The sequence below is a fragment of the Macrobrachium nipponense genome, chromosome 24, assembly GCF_015104395.2.
Source record: "Macrobrachium nipponense isolate FS-2020 chromosome 24, ASM1510439v2, whole genome shotgun sequence".
NCBI lineage: Eukaryota > Metazoa > Arthropoda > Malacostraca > Decapoda > Palaemonidae > Macrobrachium > Macrobrachium nipponense.
The window spans coordinates 73,328,231-73,350,768 of NC_061091.1; the positions used below are offsets into that span (position 1 = coordinate 73,328,231).

General features: G+C 39.8%; 2 protein-coding genes and 1 pseudogene across 2 annotated transcripts in view; 2 read left to right on the top strand and 1 right to left on the bottom strand.

The window, feature by feature from the left end:
• Positions 1-22,538, bottom strand: part of LOC135205783 (heterogeneous nuclear ribonucleoprotein U-like protein 1) — a 171,160-nt gene that overhangs the window by 76,344 nt on the left and 72,278 nt on the right. The window lies entirely within an intron of this gene.
• Positions 1-22,538, top strand: part of LOC135205587 (heterogeneous nuclear ribonucleoprotein U-like protein 1) — a 90,178-nt gene that overhangs the window by 13,143 nt on the left and 54,497 nt on the right. Inside the window, exons 3-4 of the mRNA XM_064236351.1 lie at positions 768-1,328; positions 1,576-1,815. Of these exons, the coding sequence (XP_064092421.1) occupies positions 768-1,328; positions 1,576-1,815 (801 nt within the window). The remainder of the gene's footprint in view (positions 1-767; positions 1,329-1,575; positions 1,816-22,538) is intronic.
• Positions 3,061-6,271, top strand: LOC135205588 (piggyBac transposable element-derived protein 1-like; annotated as a pseudogene).

Genomic DNA, 22,538 nt, shown 5'->3' on the forward strand with positions numbered 1-22,538 from the left:
GGCCCACAGCTTACATAGGAATGAGGCTGATACAGTTTTATCTGAAGAACTCTTCGGGATAGGTCTCTTCTAACAGGTTTTGACTAATGTGGTAGTTCCTCCAGATCTTTGTTTGGGAGGATTGATAAAGACTGTTAATCCTTTCGCTTATGACTAGCAAACGTTTACATCTGGGAAGTGGCAGTGACTCGAGCAGCTCATATAAATTGGTATATAAAAAAGTCCCTAAAATGACTTGTATGCAGACACTCATCTTGGTCACACAAGCGTCTTTTTATTTGAATGCTGACTGCATCTGCTGGTGCACAGTGTCATGAGTAAGAGAAGATCAGCTAATGCCTCTTCTCCCATCCTATTGGCCAAACCCATTGCCACCAATTCCTTGTTCTACCATTTTTAGAAGATTTGTACTGGTTTTCCAGGTGCACTAGAAGACTTTATCCTTATGTTAAGATCACAAGTTTTGTTAGCTATGAAAGATACAGATTAATTTAGAATTTGTCATAGTTAGAATTGACAGGCAGAACTGAAATATGTCGAACTTAATTTTTAGTGAATATGTTTTTTATTGTGAAAAATGACAGATTACCACTTGCCTGTTTTGTAGTTCACTAGAGTTCTAAGTGGTTCCTCATCTGAATTGTGACTTTAACCCTTCCTTGAAAAAAGTGAGGTAATTTATACATGTTTCCTTTGTGGTTTATCATATTTGACACCCTGAATAACAAAAATTTTGTGTGCATAATCTTTTGCTTATTTCCTAGTAGTATTAGGAGGTTTATTTTTTAAATTTTTTAAATTTTTTATTTTTATTTTATTTTCTTTTTCCAAAGATGCTGGAGACTTTGAGCTGGAGCCAGACCATGATGAGCAAGATGAGGAGGAGGATGAGGAAGATCCTGACGCACCAGATCCTGATTCAGCTCATGAGAATGAGCCCATACTGGAGCTAGAGCCTGAACGTGAGTTTGAGCACGAGGCAGAGCATGACGAGCCAGCTTTGGAGTTGGAGCCAGAAGGTGACCTTGATGCAGAGTCTGAACCAGAGCCTGAGCCAGAGCCAGAGCCAGAGCATCGTTCAGAACCAGAGTCAAGAGCAAAGTCGACGTCGCCTCCAAGAGAGGATGAACCTTCTCAGAAAGGGACGAGCTCTTACTCATCCCCACATAAAGATGACGATTCTTCGGAAGAAAAGGATTTTGACTCGAGCCACAGGCAGCATTCCAGGGACAACACTACAGCCAAAGGTGATGACATTGCAGTCAAAGAAGAAGTTGATGAATATTACAAAACGGGTTATGAAGATGCACCTATGCAAGATATGTCTGGTAAGTTCATCACATATCTGATGTATCATGCGAGTTGCCTTTTCACAAGACGACACTAGATTATGCTGAGTTTGCGAGTTGCTATTTATTTATTTATTTATTTTTATCTGAGGAAGTATATTTTGCCTATAATATTTGCTTATCAGCTTTACCCACAAAACCACATTTGTTTGATTAACCAAATATGTTGCACAAGTTAAAATGAAAATCTTTCTCTCTCTCACATATATTTATTTTGGTTTTGCAGTCAAGGAAGAACTTGGAAATGGATATGAAGGTTCTATGAAAATTGAGGAAATTGATGTAAAGGAGGAGTTACTGGAACCAAAGCAAGAACTATCTGATTCAGAAGATAGACGAGGAGAAAAGAGAAGAGCTCATTCTCGGTCACGTTCTCCAGATTCAAAGAAGCAGAGACCAGAAGTTGAAGAAGTGAGAGTGGAAGATGAACCTGAATTTGACAAATCAGCAGTATTATTGGATTGGTGTAAGTACAGTAGCTATTCTCATTTTGTTAACCTCTTCCTTCTTTCTTTCCCAAACTTATTATGTAAAAGTACTTTGCGTTTGTGTTTCTTGTGATCAACTGGAATGGTTGTTCTTTTCACCTTTTGTAGTGTTTGTCTCTTGATCATTGTGTGGGTGGGGGGTGTTTAATAGATGCAATCATAGTGTGTGGGTGGGTGCTTAATTCATTGTAACAGTTCCTTTTGCAATTTAGTATACCTTTAGCCACGGGTCTTGAAACTGTCATCTGGCCCACCACATAATTTCATCTGTTCTGCAACTAATATTCAGAAGCTCAAGTGTGAAGGCAGTTGGTTGTCTCCTATAACCCTGGTGCTGGTATTCACCTTGGTATTATCATTTTCATATTTTAACTGCCTGGTGTCTAAAACTTTGGAGTTACGAAAATGTCATTTCATTTCTTAAATAATTTTCTTAGCATGATTTCTAAAATAACTAATTAAAAGTGAAGGTGTTTTCATGTGACTCATTGTAGATAAGGAATGACATCAGTATTTGTATTTATTTTGACTGACATGAAAAAATTGCTCATAAAATACTTTTTTGGGAAGCAAATGGAGTCTTCTGCGTCATAGTTAAAGACAGTGTTGCAGTTTTGGAGGAGTACAGTGTGCATCAACATGATGAGACTAAACATGGTTGAAGTTCACAAGGCAGCAGCATTCAGAAATATTTGAATCTATTCAGCGCATTTTGTGATCTCAACAAGCAGTTTTTACAGAGAAAAATATTCAAAATCAGGCTCCAACTAGGGCCAGTTGCAAAGTTGCTTGTGTTTGCTAAAAGATGAAAGTCCCTATGGTCAGAGAATTGAAGATTTAGGAAGCACAATAGCTCAGCAAATTGTGCACAGAGCAACAAGATTTTTCTGGAATTATCTCTTGTGGAGTGAACCAACTTTTGTTTGATGCCTCACAACTAGTATTCATCCGTGGTGATTTTAATACTGCCCAAGGTTTAAGCATCAGTTCGAAGTATGCACACCACAACTGGAGAGGACTTAGTCAGTGGAAAAAAAAAATGACTGAATATTTCCAGGAATGGTGACAATTGTTGGAGGAAAGAATATATCTGGGTGAAGAAAGGCTTGGTTGGGGGAAAATTACAATAGCTTGTAAGGTTGGAGCATTCTCAAATCATGTTTCTCCAATGCCTTATCCATCAACAAGGTTTGTGCATAAAATAGCTTGATTTGCCGTGTATCATGCTCACTCGGTCACCTGTTCCACAAAATCTTGGAAGTAATTAATTCTGTTTTTTTACTAGTTTCGTTACAAAGATGTTCACTGGCTTAGTTGTGTAAAGTTGCTGCTGCATTTCTTTCAGCTCTGGACGACGGGAAAATGATCTATTTTTCTCAGGGAAATGAACCTTAACCCATATTGTCAGATAGTGAGTGGCTTTGGAAATACCAATGTTGCAGATGTGAATGGCCACATGAATTGAATTTGTAATTGCAAGGCGAAGAAAATTTTATTTGTCATATTTGCCCATTTCAAGGGATTCAGAGCAAACTTTGATGTATGTAAAAGCCAAGTGAAAGTTCAAAATATTGCTAATTTTCGTGTGAAAAATTTCATCCAAAGTGAAGTGGAATCTCCTTACTCGTTTGCAGTAGGAATAGTAGATGGAAACTTGTGAAAATTGAAGAGCAATGTTTAAAGTCTTCCAAACTTAAGCCTTATACCCTGTGAGGCCACGATCATGGCTTTCTAAAGTTGTGTTCAAATTCCCCGCTCTCACATCCCCACTAGGTATTTTTGGTGGCCTTAAAATGTCACTATAATGCTTCCTTGCCATTGGCTCTCTTATTTTACATCATGAAATAGCAACCAATCACAGGATTAGCTTTTGTTTTGGTCTTGAATGGGGTTGCTTGCTTTTGGCTGTGTTTTGCTGCAGAGTGCCTGGAACTCTTTAGTGATATATTTTTTGTAATATTTCGGACTTAGACACCAAAATTTATGGATAAATTGGCTTCTTGTGATTCAGGAATGTTTTTTGTGTTTCGTAGTGAAAGAAAAATGTTTGGCAAAGCCAAGAACAACTGGAATTCATTCAAAAGTGTTTGTTTACAAAGACTATCTCTTTGCCAAACCGTTTGTTTTACCTGTGTTCTTGTCTTGTTTGTGTTGTCTATGTAAGTTTTGTAATGTGTGCGTTTCTCGTGATTCAGTATTAGTTTATACAATTACATGCCAAAGTATAATACAGGAAAACTACCACAAAATCAAAGCCACAAAATCTTTTTCCATGTCTCTTACGATCTCCGCAAACTCGTTTTAACAGCTGGACGTAAACACGTGAGTAGGCTACAGGTCTTCAAAGTAAAAATTACTTCATTCCTTTTTATTTCGTTTCAGAAGCTTATTTAGAAGAATATTTTTATTTCAATTCTATACTATTTTAGGGAATATTATTTTAATTTCTTCCCTGTTTTTGGGAATAATATATATTAGGATAGGAGAGGTAGTTTCACTTGAAAATTTTGGTAACACATTTCATGCATGAGCAACAAATGAACTTGCAGAGTAATGAATGAACACACATAAATATGTGAGTAACACTTGTAATTATGTTTTTATTTGTTTTATTTTGTGCTCGTCTTTATGATTGTAAATAGCAGTGTTCTCTGTCGAACTTTGGTGTTGTCTGCTATATAGTATACACACACATTATATATATATATATATATATATATATATATATATATATATATATATATATATATATATATATATATATATATATATACACACACACACTTATGTATATATTAGTATTTTCATAAGTGCACTTTTGCAGATGATAATTTTGGGAGTTTTACTCAGTCAGAAACTTATGATGATAGCAATTTTGATGTCTGTGACACCAGTGAGGAAGATATTGATACTGATGATGAAAGTGAGACTGACGATGAATCAGTAGATGAAAGTGATGATGTGAATCCCGATAGTGATAGCAGTGAGGAGGGAGACTGGGTACAGGTATTAGCTAATGAAGCTGGACCACCTACTGTAAGATACACAGGCCATTGTGGACCAATCCATTTCCCTACAACATGATGCACTAGCTCTTTATTACAGATAGTTTTGTTCAGAAAATTGTTGATGAAACTAATTTGTTCACAAGTCAATGGATACAGTCCCATACTGAGTATCTACAGCAAAAGATAAGGTCTATAGTCAACTTATGGATCAAACAAGGTCAAACATTTGTGAATGAATTATTGGGTTTTTTGGGGTTATTTTGAATATGGGGCTTATCAAGAAACCAACTCTGAGGTCTTACTGGGATTGTACAAATCCAAGCCAGGCAGCACCATGGTTCTCTAATCACTACATTAGAGAAAGGTTTGAACTGTTACTCAAGTTTCTGCATTTTGCAGGCAATTCAAAAATTCCACCACCAGATCACCCAGCATAGAAATTGTACAAAATACAACCAGTTATTGATCACTTCCAGAGGGACTTTGAAAAGTCATTACTACCCTGAGAGAAAAATATCCATTGAGGAAAGCATTATTGGTTTGAGAGGTAAGACGCGTCATTTGCGACAGTATTTGCCAAACGAGCATCATGCTAGGTTTGGTTTTGGTGTTTATGCGAGGCAAGTTGTTATACTTATGCTTTTGAAGTACATATATAGGGGAACAGCTGGTATGCAAGTAAGTGATAATGGGGCCACACGTGACCTTGTTATGAGGCTTCTTGAGAAAGCAGGTTTATTTCATCGTGGTCATCACCTAGGTCTTGACAATGACTTTTCTTCACCTAAGCTATTCGAAGATCTTTGGCAGAATGGTACAACAGCAACTGGAACAGTTTGCACTAACCGTAAAGGACTGCCTATGGATGCTGTAAAGAAAAAACTGAAAAACAAGAGAGGTTTTAGAGCGTAGAAAGGGTCCTCTGTTATGTGTGGCTTACAAGGATGGCAAGAAAACGCCTGTTCTTCTATCTACTTCAAAAGGAGGCTATACAATTGTAAAAAGAACAGCCAAACATGACAAAATTGTTCCACAAATTGTTGATGACTACAATCATGTCATGGGTGGTGTAGACTTGAAAGACACCAAGCTTTACTCATACCTAGCTGAACACAAACACTGAAATGGACTAACAAGGCAGCCTTTTCACTGATTGCAACTGCTTTCCTCAACAGCTATATACGGTCTGTTGTTAATACATCAAGAAGCCATCCCTTGGATAGATATAAGTTCATGGTCTCTTTAGTAGAGTCGCTTGTCCAGAACTACGAACCGGTAAAAATCATCAGGAAAAGACGTACACTGGAACAAATCCAGGCAGCTTCATTCTCACCTGATCCAGTGGGGAGTCCCTCTCATGTAGCATTATCTGCAGATGATGGGCATAAGATTATAAAGCTCCCAGTGGGGAAGAAGAGGAACTGTATAGCAGGTCACCTTAAAAGGGTCCCGCTCAGGCTATTTTTGAACCCCAAATAATGTGATGGAGGAATTTGCCCTGAATGCTTTCGCTGTTTTTCACAAAAAAATGAAACTCTAGCCGTCAAATGAAATGATGTTATTTACCTTACAATTTAATACCCATAACACTACTGAGAATTAACTCTAAAGCCATTTTATGGTTATTCAAAGTAAATTTTGAAAAAATTATTATTTTTTTTTTTTTTTTTAAGTCAGATCAAACACAAACATCAAGAATTGGTTATGGCACCAGTATTTTATGGATGTATTTCAGTTAGGCCAAAAATTATAAGTCCGGGGTATAAGGGTTAAACAATAAAAAGCAGTCCACTGCCTTGAAAATAGGTAACTTAAAAAGTAACAATAACAAGCCACCACATAATTGATGTGCAAGGTACAGCCATCCTACCCCAATAACGAACAAGAAGCACTTCCTTCAAAACAACCACTGCCAGAGACCTTGAAATTGAGATCTAACAATATTCACAATCTAGATTATTATTATAAAGGTTTAGTTTATCCAGACCTCTGAGCCTGATGACGGCTCTCTCTATCTAGAAGTAGACTCAATTCCAAGTAAGAAAGACAAGAATGCAAATATCAGCATTGCCAAAATAATATTTACAGGCCAAGACCTCCCATGTAAAATAAAAATTCTCAGGCAAAATAGAGAAATTTGTCCATTTATTCCAAAACCACTACAATGAATAGTGTTCAAGGTATGGACAACAAACAAAAAATGCCTTAATAAGGCAATATGTGCAGTCTGTGCATCAGATAACAATACCACTATTGGAACTGTAACCACCCAAAATGTACCAATCGTGGGCTAAGCCCATCACACGAAACCTGAAGAGTGCTCCTTTTACCAATACAACACAGAGCCTCTCTTGTTAATAAATAGAACAGGAATGTCAGTCAAGGAAGTTAGACTCGGGCAAAAAGTAAGTGAAGTTAATAATCCATCCAAAAAGCTCCACTTTCTCAAATGTAACTCAAAATCAAAATATCAATCAGCACAATTATTATTATGAAGGATTAGTTTATCCAGACATCTGAGCCTAACAATGGCTCTTCTCGGGCTAATCGGCACAACAACAAACAATGTAAACATAGAAACTATTCTCATGCCAATAATACTGAAACCCAAAATAAGCGTAATATATCCACCACTACCACTACTAACATTAAAGATTCAGATATCCATGAAAAAGAATTTTGAATCGAAGGGGAATCAAATAATAACAGTAATAATCAAACTGGCAACAAGAAAAGAATGCTGGAATGAACAACCCCACCTAAGGGAAAAAGTTGAATATTGAAAATTACAATAAATTCTAAGAAACTCCAACTAACACCAGGAACATTTCAAAAACCTCATCACAAGTGGAAATACACAATAACTTCAAATTCCCAATCCAATACATTCAACAAAGAATCAATCATCATAACTTTTTACAACTCCCAAAAGATAATACTAATGACAGCATCCCCTTATATAATGCAAATGAAATTCATACCATTAAATAAACCAAACCAAAATATAATTATCATACCCCAGTCATCCACAAGACCCAAATATTCCACTAATAAATAAACCAAATAACCCCTCAAGCCAACATTCTTTATCACTACAGATGAGGACCAATAGTATTACAAAATCAAAAATTTGTAAAGCTTAAAAGATATGCTTCGGTCAAAGAAAATGAACCAGTAACAACATCAAAAATGTGTTGTCTTGTGTTTGTAATGAGTGCTTCTTAGGTACTTTTAACCAACTACCCGCCAAGACAGAGGACACAATACGAAATTGTAGAGACTATTTTGTTAAATTTCAGAAATGCCCTTTAAAATACCAACATGAGAATAATTTAAGTTCTGAATCCTTAACATACAAAAAGGAAATTATAAAATGAAAAATAGACTCGTTACTATTTAATTATGAAAAACAAACAACTGCTGAATCTAATAATCAACATACAATACAACAATAAAAAAAAAAAAACTAAAGTAAAATCTGCAATCAGTATACAGAATTTAACACCAGTTCCTCCCAATAATGGAATATAAAATTATCCAATGGAATATAAATGGCCTCTAAACCTGACTATGTCTGGGTGAATTGCAAAGAATCCTACGAGACCACAACCCAATATGTATATGTCTACAACATGTAGGATCTAACCCTACAAACATTCAATAGTTCAAGTTGCTTGTTATTCACCAAGTGACGGTGGGAAACGGCGCAGCAATATATGTTCATAATAGTATCACCTATGAACTTTTAAAAATACCATCCCTATCATATAAGATAACAGCTAACAAATTATATATGCCGGACAAAAATATGATCATAATTTCTAACTTGCACAACCAACCAAATTTTAATTCGAATTTCAGTGATCCACCAGCATTATTTAATAATTGACTTGAGATTTTAATGCTCAGTCCCCTTTGAGATAACAACCACCCTGCTGACACACCAGGAACAAACAGAGAAATACATATTGGAGCATGACCTATGCTGCCTAAATGAAAATGATGTGCCAACTTACTTCTCCAATACCCACTTAACCTTTCTTCTTCTCCAATACCCACTTAACCTCTTCTTCGGTAGATATCTCGTTGTGCTCAGTTGACTTAGCTGAAAGACTTGAGTGGAATGTCCTGGATGATTCATGTACCATTGACCACTTCCCCATTGTCCTAAATTATTTAAATGATAAAATTGGTACACTTATAATTCACATACCAGAAATATATACCACCATTTCTATGTAATCAAAACCACAATACAACATGTGGAGTTTTCATGAATTTGATAAATGCTGCCGATAAAAGCATACCTAATACAAAACCACACCCTAAAAATTCCTCTGTCCCATGGTGGACTCCAAACTTAGCAACTTTTAAGTAAAATCAAACACGTTTAAGTCTAAATCTTAGCAGACTTTAGCCATGGCTCAAAGCCCTCAACAAATTTCCCAACCATACAAACATTCTAAACAGGATAGTAGAAGTAATCAACATAATCAATTATATACAGTTATGTAATAAATAAATATATAATTCCAAATTCCAAAAACTTGTAATATCTGAGGAAATGTCATCTAGCTTGTCAACAAATACATCTATGAAATATTTGGCAAAAACTAAGGAAAAAACGGAAGGTACATAGGACGCTCAAGAAGTGCAGTAAACCAAAATGGGAAATAATATCATGACCCATATGAAATAGCGAACATAATTGGGAAGCACTTTGAAGACAAGTACCTACTCCAATCTAAATAAACATTTTCAATATAAGAACGGAAGGAAAAAATACCATACTCAATTTTGAAACTATTAAAGATCTAGAATGTAATTATGTAGTTACTATGGATGAATTTAATAATGCTCTAAATTCATGTCATCCATCGTCCCCATGCCATGATAAAAGACATTTGAAATGATACAGAGACTAGCCCCATTGCCAAATCATATTTACCAAAATTCTATAACACCATCTGGATAAAACTTGTTTTTCCAGTTAAATAGAAACACGCTCTCATTATCCCAATAAACAAACCTGGGAAAGATTCAAGTAATCCATCCAATTATAGACCTAAATCTTTGATAAGCAATTTATACAAAATGCTAAAAAAATGGTCAATACATGCCTAACATATGTCATAAAAAATTCAGTTCTAACATCAATGCAATCAGGATCAATAGCTGGTCAATCAACCCTTGATCCACTAACCTGTCTAGAAGATCATATCAAAAAAGAATTTGATCAGAAAAAATTAAGTGGCAATATTTTTTAACATAGAAAAGCATGAGGTACAACACGAGACACTATCATGCAAAAGCTTCATTCTGAAGGAATAAGAGGCCATTTACCTATTTTTATTAAACATTTTCTCAGAACTTTCCAAATTCAAATAGAACATTTTTATTCAAATATTTATAAATTAGAAAGGAAACGCTCAAGGCAGTCTTAAGCTGTACTCTATTTGCTTTAGCAATCTATGATATTACAATAAATTTACCAAAAGGAGTTAAAAACAGTTTGTTGTGTGTTGATGACTTTGCCATATATTATTCAAGTAGCACACTAAGACATACCCAAAGAGTCTTCAATACGGCCATCACAAATATTACCAACTGGGCAAAATCAGTAGGATTCCAATTTTTGATAAATAAAAGAAATGCAATCATATTCTATACAGATAAGGATGGTTAAAACACCAAATAGTTAAGCTATGTATAGCTTTATTCAAAAATTTCCACTGATAGATTATTGTCCAATATATTCCTCTGCCTCAGAAGCAACATTAAAAACACTAGATGCATTACATCATGAAGGAATACGTTTGTGCACAGGAGCATTTTCATCATCCCCAATAGACTCCCTGTTAGCAGAAGTAGGTATATTACCCTGTAAACATCACTGCAACTTGATAATTATGCCTAGGGGCCTTTCCCTTCAAGCAGGAACATCTCCCGCTGCTATCTGCTCTGAATTATAATCAAAGATTTGAAGACCATAGTGCTAGCTAGCTCTTTCCCAGAAAGAACCAAATATTTAATGAATTCACATATTACATCAATTTTCCATCCAACAGTAGAACGCCCACCACCCTAGACTTTGAAACTAATAAAAATATTTACTGCTCTATCATATCCTCTAAAAAGAAATTTGACAAACATGGAGATGTACCCCCAACACACACTGGAACACATCAGAAGAAAAGGAGATTATGATCTATACAGATGGATCAAAAACCAATACTGGAGTTGGAGCTTCAGCATTCCCAAAAGACAAATTAATGAAAAGTCTTCCCCCAATATCATCAGTATATACTGGAGAACTCACAGCCATACGAATAGCATTAGACATAATATTTGAGAAGAGTGCAATATCCACCATAATCTTCAGTGACTCACGAAGTGCTATTGATACTATAAACAAGTAAAAGCCGCCAAATCATCTTGTATAAGAAATCGAAATAAAGATTCATCAACTTATTCAATCAGGACTATTAAGTAAAAATATGTTGGATTCCAGCACATGTGGGAACTGAAGGTAACGAAAAAGTTGGTATAGCTGCCAAATTAGCATGCAGTATTCCATCAACAATTACACAGCCCCAGTATCAGACCTCTAATAAGCCTTTAATATATCAAGACCTGTATTTGCAGATCTGGATAAACTAATTCTTTATAATAAATAATAATATAATTTGCTCTTCAAATTTGGAACTTTACTTCATTGAAATTTTGAGAGAAAAAGAGCAATTGTATTATCCTTCACATTAGTGCAAGTGCATAAAAGTGAAGACAGGAGGAATTTTTGGTTTACATTTATTAATGGCAACAAGTTTTGTTTTTTGATATCCTATTGGTCTTACTTTAGTTTGAAATGATTAAATATGTGAAAATCACAGAAGTTTGTTATGGTGACATTTTTAATGTGTATACATCTTTGTAAAGTATTGTAGCCTAGAGCCTAAGATATCACCTGAGGGGGGTGGGTGACTGACAGTAGAGTTGACCTCACCAAAAGAAAGTGAAAAATCAAAAGCATTACATATTGCTTTTCAGAGGAGTTAAATAGAATGTTGAGTACGTACATGCTTTTTAGGAATCACTAAGAGAATGATATTTTCACCCCAACTGACGACATACTCAGAAGAGAAACCTGATCAAGTGTGATTAGAATTGAAAGAAGGAAGATCATTGGAGCCTTAGCTTTAGTTCCAAATGAATTATGACATTCTCACCTAATGTTATTAAAAAAAAAAAAAAAAAGCTGGTATACGTTTGAAGGTTAGGCAATATATCCCAAGGCTGAGGAGATGTTTTATTGTCAAGCATATGGTCATATATTAGGGTCTTGTGGGCAACCCCACCATGTGTGTTAAGTAGTGAACCAGAGTATGGTATGCTATAAAGAAGCACAATGTACTGGAGATGATAATCCTCCTCCTCAAAATTGGAAGTTGATATCATGGTAAAAGATGTAGACATGAAGGGTAACTGAACGCATCACATTTTCAGAGCTAAACAGAAGTTTATTAAGCCAGTAGTATGTTAGACCAGGGTTATCATTTTCGAGTATGGCTAAACCAAAGAAGAATGTAAATACTACCAAAAGTGTAAAACGAAGATCAGTGGCGACATGTACTTGTGCCTCTCTGGAGGCTGCGCTAGTGATTTCTGGCACTCTGTGTCTTTGGAACTGCTGCCCAGATGCCTTAAGCACTCCTTTTTTTTTTGAGGGCAGTGCCAGTTTTACCTGGGTTGCTTCCTGTTGTGCCTTGCAAGACTTGATAAGTAGCATGACCAGTGCCATCCATGTATGTCTTCCTTTTCCAGTGGTCACATTATTTTTTTTTTGTTATCATAATCAGCTGTTGGGCATTCACCACCTCATTAAAAAGGCCTAGTAGAGTCCTAAACAAAACTTTCCCCCTGGTCTGGGTTACTTGTGAATATGGCAACATCACACTTTTTCGAGTCCGCCAAGAAATGGGAACTATCATGGTGATAGCTAAAGTATTCACTTTGAATGTAGAAAGGGTTACATCTCTGACTTGTTTGAATTGGAACGACGAACATATGAATCACAGGTCAGTCCATCGGATTTTTGGTTCATGTTTCACTAATATATATGAACTTTCTTGGATGGTTTTATATTCAAGAACTGGTATATTTTTTTTTTTCATACTTTCACACACCAAAGCAAATTTATGAAAGCAATGGCCAACTTGGTCTTGAACAATAACTTTCATGACCAAGATTAGCAAAGTAATATATTGTTCATACACGAAACAACCTTCGGTCTTAACATTAGGATTTACTAGCGCCAAGCTGGAAACCGTAGAATTAAAATTACACTTGTGAGATCCAGGGACTAATGGCATCTATACCAGTCACGGGGCATGTATAACCCCAGAATGCCCACGGCTACCTGTGACCCATCAGTTATTTTCCTACCGCCTTTAAGATAAGACGTGTTACTGTCTATCTCATTTAAAGCCGGTTTTTCAGTTTGCCCGTTCTTTATCCATTTCATTTTTTTATTTTTCATTCCTTTTCTTTCTCCAAGTGTGATCAGTGTGTGGTAAGAGTGTATACGTGGTATGATGGAGAATTTTTGCCTCAACATCGGGATCGTCTACCGCTTCGAAGAGGAGACAAAGGAAATGCCCAGGAGTCAGTGGCTTCCCTTGTTCTAGGTTCCTAACCTCGGTGTGATTGACGGATCCTCATCCAACGTGTAGTAGGTGCAGGGAAAAACGTATGTACGGTTTCTAATCCGTGTTCTGTTTGTCGCGGTTGGTCGGTGGAACAGTGGAAGAAGTTCTATGGGAAAAGCCAATACAAAAGAAAGGGGGTGACGCCATCTTTGGATGACCAAACCTTACCGGCTTCTTTTGTATCGGTAATAAACCAGGCTGCTCCATATGTTTCTCCACCTGCTTTTGAATTGTCTCATACCCCTTCGGTTTCTCCTAGCGGTTCTGTATCGGAAACGTCAGGAGGGGCCTTGGGTAATTTTATGAATAATTTACACTCTCCTTTGTTCCCAGCAAGTAGAGGGGGAGATCCGCCATCTTTGTTCCAGGCTCCTGCTACGCAAGCGCATAGGTTAGATGGTACGTGGTCAGCGCTAGGCCTACCAGGCGTACCAACCTTGGATGGTCTGCTTGCGCATTATATGACGTCACGGTTCCAGCAGGGTCCGGCAGCGCTGAATGTTCCTCATCCCCCGGGCTTGCAATTTATGGGAATTAATGCCGCTGCTTCTCATTCCCACTCAGTATTTACAGCGATGCAGAACGTGGGAGGTAATTTGGCAGCAAACGTGCTTGGTTACCAGCAGAAACCTCTCAGTCTCTCCCTACGAGAGCGATGACGTCACAACATACGTCCACTCTGAGATGGCAGGGCGTGATGACGTCACAGACCGATTCTCGGCCTTTTTCGCTGCTCCCGCCCAGACCGCTAATACGCCTTCTGATCCGTCAATGCAAACTGTAATGCAGAAGTTACAGGATATAGAGGAGAGAATGAAATAAGAGAGACAAAAAGAAAAAGTGTGATTCGCCTTCTTCGTCTTCTTCCTCTAGTTCGGCGTCATCGCTAAGTCCGATAAGTCACGGCGAGCGCCAGTCAAGCGTTGGAGGAGGATTCGGGAGTTCCTAGCGGATCCTCGGGCCAAGAGGAGAAGAATCAATTCTTCCTCTCCTTTCGGACGAAGCTGTCATTTCCAAGTCAGCAAGAAGGGGTAAGGTTCGGAAAATCAGTTGGCTATTAATACAAGGTTGCCAGACGAAAGCCGTTCGCAAAGAATCCGAACAAGCGAGAGAGGTACGGCCGCGAGCTAGCGGCCGAGGCGGAGTTGCCAGTTCGGATCGCAAAAAACATGCGATACCTCTGGTAAAATCGACGTTGGCGGCGAAAGGTGCAGCAGAGGATGGAATGCAGGTCCCAGTTTCGCTCCGTAAGGCCGTTCAAAATACGTTACGAAGGACGATAAGGCTCCTATTAAAAGTACAAAAAATAGAGAGTTGGCAACCTCGGCGGATACGTTTCGTGGAAGGCAGTGTCCGTCTGGATAGAAGGCCGAGGCCGGGCTCGCCGACGCTCGAAAACGATGCCAATGCTAAATAAAGACGAACTTACCTCTGTCTTAAGGGATCCTTCATCTTGGAGATCTAGACGAGATTCTCGCTCTAGATCCGTGAGCAGAGAAAGAGTGAGACGTTCTCGTTCCCCTGCTGACTATCTAGGATCGAGCCAACAGCGGCCAGCAAAGAATCAAAGAGGCCGCGGCCGTAGGGGCAGGCGGCCGTGGAACTTCCGGGCCGTCTGTCAGAAGATAGAGGCGAGACAACATCTCTCGTGACGGAGAGTGGTACACTAGAGCCGGAGGAAGGAGAAAACCAAGAGTTTCTGGCCTCGTATGCAGAGGTTATTGATTTTGATTCGTCAATTCATAGCCTTTCGGAGAAGACAGAAACACCGGCCAGTATGCTTCCTCCTGGAATTGACATGGCGTTTGGACTAAAGAGGGATACCAAGTGTCGTATGAATTGCCTTGTTCGAGTCATGCGGAATCGGTCCTTGCAACACGTAAACGCAAAGATTGCAGGGAGGGATAATTCCTTAAGATCTAATAGATCATTTAAATTTATTCCCCCTCCAATGATAAAGCAAAGGAAATATTATACGACACCGAAGGTCCCCTTTGCTGTCTAGACAAATGAACCCTAATGTAAGGTTAAGGCCTGGATTAACCTTGGATCAGGTTAAAAAGTGGAGTGCCCTTCGATGACGTACCAAGAGGCTGCCACGTTAGAAGCACCAGCTTCTTCTGTCTTTCCAGGCTGCGTCCTGGTTAGACCTTTTGGTCAACAGCAGTGGCGAAAATTGCATCCTCGGTAAAGCAACAAGGAAAAGTAGTAGATGAACCATTGTTCATTAGATTACTACAGTCAGGGTCCAAGGCGATTGCGTACCTGACAAACGTAAGTGCCAATGTTTTTGGGCAAATATCCTGCTAATGAGGAGAGATGCAGCATTGGCTAGACTAAGCCGCAATGTGGATTTGGATTCCCGTTAGCAATGAGGAATGGGATATCTTGAATCGCAACTACTGTTGCCAGAGGTCATACTGGAAGAAGCGATAGATAGAAGAAGGATGGACACTAACGATAGGTTGGTGCAACAGGCAGTTAGGAAAACCTCTAACAGTCAAACTATTCCTTTGGAGGGAAGACAACAGCAAATGTCTCGAAAAGAAACCAGTGAGACATAGCATCCCTAATAGAGTCACAAGACCCTCTTCCCAAAGAGGATAACTCATCGGCCCTTTCACAATAGAACAACGAGGAAGGGGCAATAGGGGAAGGGGGAGAGGCTCAAGAAGATAGGATGGGCGCCTCCCATCACTCGGCCACACCAGTGGGGGGTTGCCTGGCAAATCACTGGAAGTGTGGCAGGAACTAGGGGCAGAGCAGTGGGTGGTGGATGTTCTCAAGGATCGGGTATTTGATTCCGTTCGAGGTAACCCCGCCCCTGACAGATCAACCATTACCCCACGTCACTTATGCCCACAAATCTCAGAAGGCCACTATTCTGCAGGACGAAGTGAAGAAGATGATGGAAAAAGGAGCTGTGCAACAAGTATGCAGTCCGACAAAAAGGCTTCTACAGCAGGATTTTCCTGGTACCCAAAGCCAACGGGGAGTGGAGGACAGTAATAGACCTGTCAACGCTGAAATCTGTTTTATAGGAAAACCAGTTTTCAAGATGGAAACTCCGAAAACGGTTCTACAAGCAGTCAGAATCGGAGATTTATGCTGACAGTCGATCTAAAAGGACGCATACTTTCAGATACCAGTCCATCAGTCTTCAAGGAAATTCTCCGCTTCAGTCTTGCAGGGAAAGCTTTCGAGTTCAAGGTCCTGTGCTTCGGATTGACAACGTCTCCTCAAGTTTTTACAAGAGTGTTCACCCTCGTGTCGGCATGGGCGCACGCTCAGGGGATCAGGCTGATAAGATATCTGGACGATTGGCTGGTGATAGCAAAGTCCAGGGAGAAATTACTCAGGGACAGGGCGGCCCTCCTGCAGCTTTGTCACAGCCTAGTATTGTGGTGAATCAGCAGAAGTCGCAGCTGGATCCAAGTCAACGTTTGGAATATCTGGGAATGGTGATAGACACAACACAAGCCAAAGTATTCCCGACAGACCAAAGAGTACAGAAATGCAAACAAGTGGTGAATGCCTTTCTGGAAAGCAGACACAGCCAGCAAGACAGTGGCAGGTGGTGCTGGGAATCCTAACCTCCCTGGAGAAGCTAGTACCACAAGGAAGGCTACACCTTCGGTCCCTACAATGGAGGATGAGGAGTTTTGGTCACCAACAGTAGATCACCCGTACGAGCAATTCCCTTGTCGGCAGAAGTGAGGAAAGACTTGCTGTGGTGGGTGGAACGACGACAGTCTGACAGTGGGTGTCCCCCTTCAACAATCTCCCCAGACCTCTTGCTGTTCTCGGATGCATCACTAGAAGGCTGGGAGCCCATATGGAGGAGTTGATGGTGTCAGCAAAATGGAGTTGCAAGGACAGAGAACTCCATATAAACGTGCTGGAGTTGAAAGCAGCTTTCCTGGCTCTACAAGAATTCAGGGAGAGAGTAAAGGGACACTCGGTGGTATTGATGTCAGACAACACCACAGTAGTAGCTTATATAAACAAGCAAGAGGCCTAGTTTCTCGGCAGTTACATGTGATGACAGTTCAACTTCACCAGTGGGCTATAGAGAACCTGGTAGACATCAAGGCCAGGTATATTCCGGAAAAAGAAAGCATAGTGGCCGACAAGTTGAGCCGCAGGGATCAGATTCTGGGAAACGGAGTGGTCCCTACACAACAGGTAGTGGACAGGATGCTCATGTTGTGGGAAGGACCGATCATAGACCTATTCGCAACCAGGTACAACAAAAAGTTGGAAGTGTATTGTTCAGTAGTCCCGGAACGCAGAGGCAGCAGCAGAAGATGCGCTACAACACCCCTGGACAATCTGGACGTGTACGCATTTCCTCCATTTTGTCTATCCGTCAGGTTCTGAACAGGGTAATGCGGTCTCAGAACCTCAAGATGACCCTGGTAGCCCCGTTATGGCCGAAAGCAGAGTGGTTTCCAGACCTACTGGAACTCCTAGTAGATGTGCCAAGAGAGTTACTCCATGGAGCAACCTTCTGTGTCAGCCTCACGTGGAGAGGTACCACCAGTCGGTGAAGTCCCTATCGCTTCACGGGTGGAGACTGTCAAGTATCTCCTCCGAGAGCGAGGGTGTTCGCAGAAAGCAGCAACTCAGATGGCAGTAATATCAGAAAATCATCTGCGACAGTATACCAAGGGAAGTGGTCAGCATACTGTGATTGGTGTCGTAGGGGGAACGTGTCTCCACTCGGTACCAATATTCAGCAGTTAGCAGACTTTCTGATATCTCAGAACAGAAAAACATATGTCTGTATCTGCAGTGAAGGGGTACAGGGCTGCTCTAGCCTCAGTCTTACGAATGAAAGGAGTGGACATATCGTCTTCATGGGAGTTGGCCATGCTGATGAGGAGCTTTGAACAGTCATGCCCACCAAAGGAGCTAAAAACCCCAGATTGGGATCTGACCAAGGTACTGAGTAGTCTGACAAAACCCCCTTACGAACCACTAAGGCAGTCCACGGATAGGAGCCTGACCCTGAAGACAGTCTTCTTATTGGCCCTGGCTTCAACCAAAAGGGTGGGGGAGCTACATGGCCCCTCATATCTCATAAAGCACTCGAGAGGTTGGAGATCAATGGTGTGAGTTTGTCCCAGAATTCGTGGCAAAGACCCAAAATCCAACAATAGTAGACGGCAGATTCGACTCCTTTACCATACCTTCCTTGGCAGACTTTGTAGACAACGACAAAGCTGAAATGCTCCTGTGCCCCGTCAGGGCACTAAGGAGTACTTAAAGAGAACAAGGCACCTCAGGCCGGGGTGCCAGAGGTTGTTCGTAAGTACAGGACGGAACAAGAAGGAAGTGTCCAAGAATACAATATCATTTTGGCTAAGGGAGACAATCAGAAATGCTTATACTGCAGAAGACAGAGGGTCAGATAGCCAGGTGGGAGCTAGAGCTCATGACATCAGGGTGTGAGTGCTTCCCTAGCATTTAAGAAGAAACATGTCTGTGGATAAAATTCTGAAAGCTGGCGTGTGGAAGCGCCAAACAACTTTCACCTCATTTTATTTGAAAGATGTTGCCCATAGATCCTTGGGACACCTTTTCCTTGGGTCCAGTGTGGTGGCGGCCCAACAAGTGATATAGTTCATCCAGTGCCCTGGCGGGTCAGTTTGCGTCTAGTCTAAGATGAAGGTATGAAAGTAGAATGAATGGGATGACTGGTCTTTTTTTCTTTACTACTTTCTTCCTACTCCTTTAACTACGGGCAATATGAAGGAGAGTACCGTCATGTGCTGGAACGGACTAGATGCAGGTGAGATGGTCAGCCATACTGTGAAGCTATCTTAGCTGATGATATACTTTTCAGTAGCAACACACCCCTCTGGATAATAAGGAAAGAGGGGTGAAGGTGGATCCAGTCGCAAGGGACAAGAGTAAACAGTAGAATGCTATCTACACCCAGTGGGAAGGAAACCAATAGATCCGCTTATATCTTTGGTCCTAGGTTCATTGTCCATTCTCTAGAATTTCCCTATATATTCGGAAATGGATAAGGTGGCAAACTTCCAGTCAGTTGTAGAGACTTAACCTCCCTCCAATAGTAAGTCTATCCTAATGTTAAGACCGAAGGTTTGTTTCGTGTATGAACAATACCAAATTTGTAACTAATTTGTATTTTTCATAACTAACAAACCTGAGGTCTTAACAGTTAAAGGCCCACCTCGAACCACCCCTCTAGCAGTCTAAACTGGGTTAGAAATATAACTGATGGGTCACAGGTAGCCGTGGGCATTCTGGGTATACATGCCCCGTGTGACCTGGTATAGATGCCATTAGTCCCTGGATCTCACAAGTGTAATATAATTCTACCGGTTTCCAGCTTGGCGCTAGTAAATCCTAATGTTAAGACCTCAGGTTTTGTTTAGTTATGAAAATACAAATTAGTTACAAATTTGGTATTTTTCATGACCAAGATTAGCAAAGTAATATATTTTCATAACCAAGATTAGCAAAGTAATATATTTTCATGACCAAAATTCGCAAAGTAATATATTTTCATCAAGATTAGCAAAGTAATAATAAATTGATGTAAGTGGTAATAAAGTTCTAATTGCCAAGGTAATCTATATTATGTAAGAAAAAGTTACAGGAAGTAAAAATAAGTGTTTTATTAAAAATTGGTCAGAACCGCAACTGAGATGCTGTCTTCTCTCCTCCTACTAGACTTATCTGATAAAATTATTAGCTGCCTCCCCAAATGATGACAGTGTGTGCCAGAAATCTCCCTTTGTTTTCTTTTTGGAAGCATTTTATCAATATACTTCACTGCTCAAGAATTCAGTCTATCATAAATGTATATCATTGTGTATAGTCTATTTGACTAGGTTATTAAAATGGTTTAATGTAAGAGAGTAGTAAACACAGGCAGAAACTTGAAACATCTCTTTCTTATCCAGTGGTTTTTCTCTTAGGCCATCCTCCATTCTGAAAATGTTTGTAAGTTAATTGTTTTGCAGTAGTAAAGGAAATCCTGACTGGTACAGATATTGTATGGGAAAATGCCCCTTTACCTTCCTGAAATATGTTAACAAACGGGCAGCATCTGAATTAATTGTCTCCCTGGTGTTGTGACAGTGAGTACAACAACACCATCGCCTATGCCATCGACGTCGCATGCCCAGCCACCAGCTTTCGAGCGTCTGACCCCAGTGGAGGAGAGTAAAAAGAGGAGGAGGCGTGAACTCATGCCAGCCATGGTTCAAGGCTTTGATGGTACTCGTTGGCACAAAGAGACCCTAACCCTGCTCTCCTCCACATGTTTACCCCACTGATTGAGCCTGGAGGTCCCACCTCTGCCATGTTGGGGGCGAGAAAAATGTCTGACTTTTTTTCGCTCTTTTTGGATGATCAAATGTTGGCAGAGATTGTGCTGCGTACCAATGAGCTCCTTGCCCATGTGAGAGCCGATGTCCATCACAAGGGCATTGCTATCTCCGAGGACTTGGACCTGGGGGACCTTGACCTGAGGGAACTGAAGGGTTTCATTGGGATTCTGATCATGTCGGCAGTGAGAATGACAACCATACGACCACGAGTGACATGTGGGACCCTATCGAGGCCAGTTCTTTGTACTTATGTACAATGACCGAGAGTCGATTTGCCCTGTTGGCAAGACTTTTACGCTTCGACAATACGGCCACATAGAGCAGAGAGGAGGAAAAATGATCTCCTCGCACCAATAAGGAAATTGTTTCGATCACGTGGTGGCAAATTGTCAGCGCAACTACAGACCTGGGCCCCACCTCACTGTGGGCGATCAGTTTGTTCCTTTTACAGGTCGCTGTCCGTTCAAGGTGCATATCCCAAACAAACCAGCTAAGTAAGTACACAGATTTTCATTTTGTTTTTTTACATGTAATTTTTTTTATTTTTTATTTATTTATAGATAACTTGTTTCATATTTATATATTTGTTCTTGTATAGGAATAAGGAAGTTGAAATTAATATTTGTGTATAAAATATAATACATTATTCTATCTATCTATATAACTGTTTGATATTTATTTATCTGATATGATATTATTTATCTGATAATTTCTCCTTCATATTTGTAAAGCTTTTTCTTATGTGTATGAGGTACTTTGAAATGTATTTAGTAGTTTTATTATTATTATTATTATTTCTTTAGATTTTATTATAATTTTCACTTGTTCTGATTTGCTGTTTGATATTCTTATACATTTATTAGTTACTAATTCTATTTCACTTGCGTATAGGATTGGTATGAAGCTTATGTTGGCATGTGATGCTAATACACATTACATGTGTAATGCTATCGCTTACTTGGGAAAGAACTCAGTCAAGGTGCCGAGAGGAATGACGCTTGGGGAAGTTTTTATGTTAGAGCTTGTGGAACCTTTTCACCAAAGGGGCCGCACAGTGACAACTGATGAGTATTTCACGACGCTCCCGCTCGCCTTGGCACTCGCAGATAAGGGCATGCATTTGTGTGGCAACCATTTGCCAGAAGCCTTACGTTCCTGAGGAACTTTTGTGAAAAGGTCCTTCCCCCTCAAGGGCTCGGTGGCCGTGTTCAATTACGAACACAATTTGACCCTTCACTGTCAGCAAGTCACGAGGACAAAGAAGGTGGTGCTGATGAGTTCCCTGCATCATGGTTCATCTGAGCTAGAGAAAAGCGGAAGACGGACATTCAAGATGTTCTATAACTCAACGAAGGGGGGTGTACACATATTCAATCAGCTGTGTGCTACATCAAATTGTATACGTGAGACAAGACGCTGGCCACTGTGTTTCTTCTATTGGTTATTAAATATAATTATGGTTATTCTTACATTCTCTATTCAAGCATACCCTTTTCCAAGACGATGCCAAGGCGAAAGTTCCTCAAGGAGGTCGCCATTGAGTTCTGTGCTCCCCAAGCAAAACATCGGTTTTACACTTCAACCAACTTGTCGAAGGGACTCCAGTGCTCATGCTGGAGAC